The sequence below is a fragment of the Gekko japonicus genome, unplaced genomic scaffold, assembly GCF_001447785.1.
Source record: "Gekko japonicus isolate JY-2015 unplaced genomic scaffold, Gekko_japonicus_V1.1 scaffold1077, whole genome shotgun sequence".
Lineage (NCBI taxonomy): Eukaryota > Metazoa > Chordata > Lepidosauria > Squamata > Gekkonidae > Gekko > Gekko japonicus.
In genome coordinates this window covers 302,537-310,773 of record NW_015176482.1, presented here as the reverse complement: position 1 = coordinate 310,773, position 8,237 = coordinate 302,537, and the positions used below count along the sequence as shown (strand labels likewise).

The following is an 8,237-nucleotide window of genomic DNA, read 5'->3' as shown; positions in this document are numbered from 1 at the left end:
CAGTCCATCAAAGCAGTGAAGGTTTCAAATGGTACTAATATAGCTCGGGAAGCACCAGAAGGGAAAAGGAATACACTGATAAAAAGAAACTCTGTATCACATTTTAGCAGCATTTCAGGACCATGACCTTTAACTCTGAACTTGCAGCCAGGATTCCATAAGGTCCCATAGTAAATAAGGTTGTCAGTAATGTCAGTAATGCAACAAAGGCAGTATGTTGGAGGGAATCTACTTTAATGATTCTTGGAAACAGGTCACTGGTTAAAAAATGTCATTCTCTTTAGAATGAGGCATGACGGCAAATGTCCACATATTCCACTTGAAGTGCCCAGTCTGTTCCAGTGCAATATAATCACATTAGAAAAATCTAGCAGCACTTGCACAGAGAGCCAGAGGTCAAGAAGAGTCACACAGAGGTGGCCAAAGTGGTAACAGGAACAGAAAAGTACTTGTGCGCTTTACAGTCTTGGAAGCTCAAGGCCTCTTGCTTTGGGGAACGCTACTTCTCTGGTGCTGTTACTTAAAGGCAGAATTAAATGATCGACCAATGACAATCCTTCGCACTTCACTAGTTCCTGCCCCAATTTCATATAGTTTGGCATCTCTCAGGAAACGGCCCATTGGGTAGTCATTGATGTAGCCATTTCCACCTGTAATGTAAAGACAGAACCTAAGAATCCACAGAGAAGCAGAGCTCCTGGATGTAGACTGGTTGCATATGGGTAAACAAAGCTTTTGAGATAAAGATTGTTTACTTCAGTTAAAGCAAAAATTACCTACAACTGAATGGTAGCTACAAGGCAGTGATTAGCACAGGATAACAAGGAGACTGCCTTTAGTTCCAGTGCAAAAAGAGCGCCTGTATGCAAATAAGCATTTAAGCATGAATTAATTATACCTTTGGACAAATCTTCAAGGCAGCAGTTAAATAACAGGCTACGGATAGGGTAACAACCTTATCTTTGCCATATAGCAAATATAATAAATGGTAATCATGTCAACATACTGGAAAGTATGAAATCAATGGAGAAATAAAAGAAAATCTTATAGAAGAATATAAATCACAACTGAATAAAAATGGGTGTTCTGCCTTTATCCAACAGTCTCTTAACTTGGGATCACAAGAGGGGTCACAGTCTAACTAGTGTGTGACAAGAAAGCAAGAAACTGTGACAAACCAATGCTAAATACTAATAAAGATTTGTAAAACTAAGTATTATTTTCTCAAAGACTTATCATAAGCGTATTTTTCTATATGCCATTACAGGATCACACTTGTCATATCTCAATACTTGAAGTATAGTACTTGTCATATTATACTGAGATATACTGAGAAATTATTGAGATATAATATGACAAGTGTGATCCTGTAATGGCATATTGAAAAAAATATGATAAGTTCTTGAAAAAATAATACAGAATGCTTCGTTTTACAAATCTTTTAGTATTTAGAATTGGTTTGCCACAGTTTCTCGGATCACACTTGTCATATCTCAATACTTGAAGTATAGTACTTGTCATATTATACTGAGATATACTGAGAAATTATTGAGATATAATATGACAAGTGTGATCCTGTAATGGCATATTGAAAAAAATACGATAAGTTCTTGAAAAAATAATACAGAGTGCTTCGTTTCACAAATCTTTTAGTATTTAGCATTGGTTTGCCACAGTTTCTTGCTTTCTTGTCTTAACTAGGGATGGCAGCTTTTAAAATAGTTTCTCTAGCTGTCCCTTTAATACCAGATTGATCTGCAGCAAAATCTAGGTTATGTTATTTACCTCCATGCCATGAAAAATTTACCTATCCACTTTCATACATTAACCTCCTGGCGAAGGGAAAGGATGTTTTCCCCGGCCAGGTGGCAACCCTCCTCCTCCTCACTAGATTGCCTCTCAGTGGGCCAACAGAATTGGGATGTTTTCCCCGGCCAGGTGGCAACCCTCTTCCTCACTAGATTGCGTCTCAGTGGGCCAATAGAATTGACAGTCTTACCCAGACACTGGATTCCATCCAAAGCAACTTGAGTAGCACATTCTGCAGAGTAGAGAATCACTCCTGCACAGTCCTAATAAAAGGGATAAGATCATTTACACAAACAGTAAAACTTCCGGCTTCAATACACAGCCTCTCCAGCCAGGTCCATTTTCCCATACATATTGGCAGATCTAGGGGCCGTGGTGGCTCAGGGGTTAAGATGCTGAGCTGCAGACCAGACGGGCTGTAGTTCGGCACTTCGAGACCCGAGTGCCACATGACAGAGTGCGCTCCCGTCTCTGGCCCCAGCTCCTGCCAACCTAGCAGTTTGAAAGCAAGCAATTGCAAGTAGATAAATAGGTACCGCTTTGGTGGGAAGGTAAGAGCGTTCCATGTGCCTCAGCATTTAGTCATGCCGGCCACATGACCACGGAAATGTCTTCGGACAGCACTGGCTCTTTGACTTGGAAAAGGAGATGAGCACCGCCCCCTAGAGTCGGATTCGACTAGGTTTCAAGCAAGGGAAACCTTTACCTTTTTATCTAAACTTATCTCCCCTGTTAATCAAGATTCAAATTAATCTGAAGGGTCATAGATATGCACCCTTTTCTTCTGCAACAAGAGCCCTATAAGCCCTGCAAGGGTGAACACCAGCCCTCTCCCATCTACTCCTCCAAACTTTATTCCATGCCCAGGTGATGTACGCAGAAGGTAAGAAAGTAAATAATAATTGCCACATTTAAAGCATACATAGTTAAGAGTTAGAGATGACATCACAGCTACTTCTAGTACTTGGATAATAGGAACGCTGTATGTTATACCAGTAAGTAAAAAAAATCCCATTGCCACGTGGTCCAGGAAGTTGTCTTCTTCAAAGAAACAGAGCTCACCTTTGCACTGAAATGTCCTTGATCACAGGCTTTTGCTACATTGTAGGCATACTGTCGACACGCCGTCAGCCGTGTGTACATGTCAGCCATTTTACCCTGCATAAGCTTAACAGTATAGGGAGGTGGGGAAAGAAGAGAATGCTTGAATGAAAAATAAATCTAGTATATGGAAAAAGCAAACAAGGAGCAGAACCTTGACATGACATTTAGGGTAGAAGAATGGGAAATGGAATGCTTTGCAGCAGCCAATTCTTCAATTTGGCTTAGGTAAGATTAAAGAAATATGAACTAGATCTACAACAGATGGTAATCTCTGTGTCTGGATGTCATGTCAAGGTTGCTTTCTCTTTCTCTGTGAAGCTCCATTCCACACGCAGATGCACGCCCAGACTTCTTAGGAAGACAAGTTCACTTTCTACTGCTGTCCATATTGCAAGGTCAATCAGAAGCTACAATAACTGTGTTAGATGAGCGTTAGCACCCATTCTTTCCAAATGAAGACTGTTCTTCCAGTGGGACTGAGCTATGATAGTGAGAGATTCAGCACCATTTCAACAGTAGTAGTAGTAAACAGTAGTAAATTTACAGGGTAAAGACAACTTATGACTCCAAATCCCAAGCTTGAACTTGAAGTTGTGAGCAGTAACCAGATAAGTTCTTTTAAACTTTCACTGAGTGTCATAATGAGCAAACCCAACCCAAACTCTGATCAGATTTCCCTGCCACTAAGTTTCTGAACGAGGGCATCTGAAGTTTCAGCAGTACTTCAGTAAGAGTACTGCAGTAAGAGGAAATCATTAGTTTTTGTTCTGCATGTTAGTCAACAAGCCAAATCAAAACTTTGGTGGAAACACCCTGATAAGAGAAATTAATCCAAAATCCTTTTCATGGCTTATGACAAGTGCAAAGGAAAAAGGATTTGGTCAAGCTACTGAAGCATGCTCTAGGAGTTCAAAGACTACACACTGCTTGCTCTTACCTGGAAATGGCCAATTTTCTGTCCAAACGCTTCTCTCACATGTAAATAAGGCAAAGCATGATCAAGGACAGCCTGCATGATTCTGCCAAGGAAACAGACACTCAGTGACATAGGGTGTTTAAGGGTAAGGAAAAACTATTACTGACCCAGTGGTGACTAAGAAGTGCTGAGCTGTTGGAATGATCATGTTGGGGTGTTTAAAGGCATGGATATACATCTGCATCTCCTGATACAGGAAATGTTGCAAAATTCCATGAACTTAACAACCCTTACCTCCTTTATCTTCCTTGAAAGATAGAAGATCTTCTATTTCAAGGCCACATTCTCCTGATGTAAAAATCACAATGAACACCAGAATAATGTACAACTTAGGTCAAGGGAGGAGGAAAGGATGTATCTTCTAAGAGGAGGGCAATGTGGTCTCTGTGGTCAAAGGAGTAGCATTGTTGTTTTCCTGTAGCCAACACAGCAAAGCCTTGTGGCATCTTAAGGACTAAACACATGCAATGTGGCACTTGGTTTCATGGACTAAAGCCCACTTTGTCAGATGCGTGAAGTACGCTATTCTATTGGCAGACTGTGCTGTGGTGAAAACTGAACAAGGGTGTGGTATGAGAAGTTATTACAAAGGATGGTCAGAAGGCCCAAAGATCCAAGGTGTAGGCATATTTCACTGCAGAACAAAGATTACAAAAGCCAGGTCAAAGAATACATTATTTCCAAATACAGTGAGTGTGGACCACTCTCAGCCAAAGATGAATTGACAATGAATAGCATGCCTCAACCTGTCAAGAGGGACATCTAATTTCTATAGTGATCTTGCCACTACAGTCAAAACCAAGTGCAAGCCTAACAGTGTCAAAACTGCACATAAATTTCTACTCAGAGGTTTCATGATGGAGAACCTTAGAGAAAGGCTAGGTTGTTATGAGGGAGAGGCGGGAAAGAGGAACAGCTAGAGGGAGATACAGAGTGGTAAAATGAGATCATCTTCTGAGTCCTCATGGGTCCCTCATCTATATTGTTTTATATATACCACCTGAATGAATGTTCATGCATCTGATACAGTAATTTATTAAGCAACAATTGTTTTCCATCCTGTAAAAAATTCTAAGTAGAACATTAGATTTACCTTTGTTGCCATCAAGTCTCTTATTCTGGTATATGTGCCTGCCTCCTCTTCAGCCTGCCAGTGACCAACTCCTCTCTGTGAGTCACAATCCCCCAAACAAGTGACTTCCTGAGTTCTGCTAATCAGTACCTTCACTAAAAATGCCTTTAGATGTCACTCTATCCAAGTATCCAAGTACTTCGTCTAAACTTGCATTAGGAGCTTTGCCAATTTGCCAAAGATTCCTTGGTTGTGTCACTTGTGTGGACGACTGCCCAGTGTCTATTATTTATTCCATTTTTTACTCCACCTTTCCTCCGAACAATTCAGGGCACCCTCTCCCGAATCATCCTCACTACAATCTTGAGAGGCAGATTAGGCTGAGAGAATGTGAGTGGCCCAGGATCACCCTGTGAGCTTCATGGCCAAGCGGTGAACTGAACTCCGGTCTTCCAAATCCTAATCCAACAGTCTAGCTTGACCTAAGTGTGAAACCTCATCCAGCAGCTTCTTGAAGCGAGAGGCGGAAGGAGGAAGGTTCTCACCTATATTCAGGCTGCCTAGTGTTAAGTTGGGACCAGTGGAAAGTAAGCCCCATTCATGCAGACCTATTCTAGAGTTAACAGGGGTCTCACTAAGCCATCTAAGGCCTATCTGCACAGCTTTCCATCTCTAGGGCAGTTTCCCACCCCCATCTCTTTGAAGGAACAGCACGAAGAAATCCACAGCAGGGAAAAAGGAGGAGTGCATTTCTGAGCCAATCAAGGCTGTTGTCGCTATTGTTTTGTTCCCCCAAAATAACACACCCAGAATAAAAGATGGCATCTTTTAATGGGCCAACACTAGAGATTGCTTTTTAATTCTTTACCTGGATATTAAGAAAACGAACCAGTAGTTCAAAGGAATTCCATTAGATTTCCATCAATAGAAATGGAGTCCACAACTACCAGAGCAGAACTACTAAGACATATATATTAATGTGGAACTGTTCAACAAATGTCATGAGTTTCAGAATATAGGAAAAATGTTTATCTTAAAGTCTTCTCCTTGGGAAAAATCATACATGCTGCAGCCGCCCAAACAGGCAGTCTTTCTGTGAAATGCTCCATGTGGGAGCCATTTAAAGTCACAGCAGTGATTTTTTTTCCCAACTGCCACCATTACACATAGTGTGGTAGCCTTGTGGTTAGCCCCAATGTGGTATTACTGATCCAGGCTGATAGTACCCCTCCACAGGAATACTTTCCAACCATAAGCATGGTATTGGCTCCATAGGCTCCTAAAGTCAACTGAGTGAGGGCTTCCAGGGATATCAATGGGCTCCTTTACTAGGTTTCTTGAAAATTTAAAGCACAAAGAACCTTCCAAGTGGAATAAGGGAGATAAAAAGATTAAGTTAAATGGAAAAGTAATCTCTCTTCTCAGTCGGAATAATTTCCCCCTGCAAGGAACATGGGTGTATTTAAGTGACAATGAATTATCATCACGATTACTGTCACAAATGGAAAAAACTGGTGACACAGAACAAGGTACACAGCTATATTGATAAATGAATATATATTTACCCCAGTGGTCCACCACACAACACGAGTCTCTCCAGATCCAAGCCACTCATTAACACATAGACTCCTTTATTCAAGTGCCCCAGGACATTTGCAACTGCAAGAAGCAAAGGAAACATACGCTGTGCCTGTCAGAGATTTATGCACAATCACACAAAATTACTTCATGTATTCAACAGGCCCTTTTATTCTCAAGCCCCACAAGGGAGAAATACATTTATTCAAGATGACAAAATGTCTTTAAGGTATTACAAGTGTTGACATAGCCAATGAGGGACAATCAAGATTGAATTGGGAGTGACGGAAAATTGTTACAATGTAATCAACAAAGCACCTTTTATTAAGACTAACCAAAACACCAAACATGTTTGATCTTGGCCTGAAACATCTGCCCCCCCCCCCAGCCTGATAAAGAATCTGAGCAACTTGAAGGTTTGCCTACCATCATGTGTTATTTCGGTTGATGTTAATACAAGATTTCACATGGCTATTGTTTTGGGATTTTATTTTGGATGCATGCAAGTTCCTGCAATGTCTTGTTAATTGTGTTGTGATTAAGAGGGTACTTAATGAGGAAGGATTGCAGGTGTCTGATACAGGAATGGGATTTGGACATGGAGTCTAAAATATTTATTATATCAGTGTCAGATTTGTATACATTCATCCATTTGACTGGGCTCAGCAGAGTTGCCAGCATTCTGTGTTTTGAGGTCCCAAATTTAGCACAATTAAAACAACTTATTTTGCATAAAATTATCTCATTTCTGCTAATAATGAGGGCACTGAAGCCTTTCCCCTTGACCAATGGAAATCCTGCTTGGTCCCAAATTAGCTTGAAGAACCTACCATGTATTGGGTTGGACCCTATCTTACTGCTGAGTAAATATACATAAGTTATTTTTGCCCCCTTTCCTCCCAAGTCCAAAGCATCCCTGAAAAGCTCTTCCAGAGGGTCAGGAACCTTTGAGAACAAAGTGGGATGTGGTGTTTGGGATGCAGCCAAATGTGAGAATTATCAGGAATTCCACCCTCACCCCCCATAGCCCTGGATACACTCATGTGAAGGAGTGTGTGTGTTTTCCTGACATTTCCTCCTTCAGGCTGCAGCTCCACACCGCATGTGTAAGATAGCTAAAAGGAGAGACTCACAAAGTGCTTTGTGCAATGCAAAAGAGAAGGTTAAGAAACAGAACAGAAACATTTGAATTTGCAGAAAGTACCTGGAGGGTGACCCGAACCACTACGCCCCAGGCAAAAATGAAAGATGGGATTTCAGAGCCTCTTCTGGCCATTGCTACATGACCTAAGAATGTGACTCCACGGGTAGTTTTTGCTATCAAAGGAACCAGCACTGCTGAAACAGCACCATGAACTAATATAGCAGACAAGGTTGTAACACTAAAGTACACTTTGATCTTAAAGGGAAAAATTCTTCCAAGCATGAGAAACAAGTGATGTGGCCAGATCTCTACCCTGGGAGGATCAGGGACAGCAGTAATGGTTCAACAAAAGCACAAGTCTTTGGCGCTGTTACCGATCTCTTTCACTGAGCCCAGGACAAAGATTCTGTTGCCATGAGAACTTTGTGGTGGTAAGGACCAGAACACACATTAAGTAATAAATAAATAAATAAAGGGAAAAATTCTTCCCAGCATGAGAAACATTTCTGACCTTACAGTGCAAGCCTGCAATGCAAAGCATTACACTAGGGAAA

The 8,237-nt window shown here is 41.1% G+C and overlaps 1 protein-coding gene across 1 annotated transcript in view; it reads right to left on the bottom strand.

The window, feature by feature from the left end:
* Positions 1–222: 222 nt before the first annotated feature.
* Positions 223–8,237, bottom strand: part of IVD (isovaleryl-CoA dehydrogenase) — a 24,012-nt gene continuing 15,997 nt past the window's right edge. Inside the window, exons 8-12 of the mRNA XM_015427213.1 lie at positions 6,527–6,620; positions 3,851–3,932; positions 2,872–2,976; positions 2,000–2,072; positions 223–650 (exon numbers count right to left, since the gene is read on the bottom strand). Of these exons, the coding sequence (XP_015282699.1) occupies positions 517–650; positions 2,000–2,072; positions 2,872–2,976; positions 3,851–3,932; positions 6,527–6,620 (488 nt within the window). The 3' untranslated portion in view covers positions 223–516. The remainder of the gene's footprint in view (positions 651–1,999; positions 2,073–2,871; positions 2,977–3,850; positions 3,933–6,526; positions 6,621–8,237) is intronic.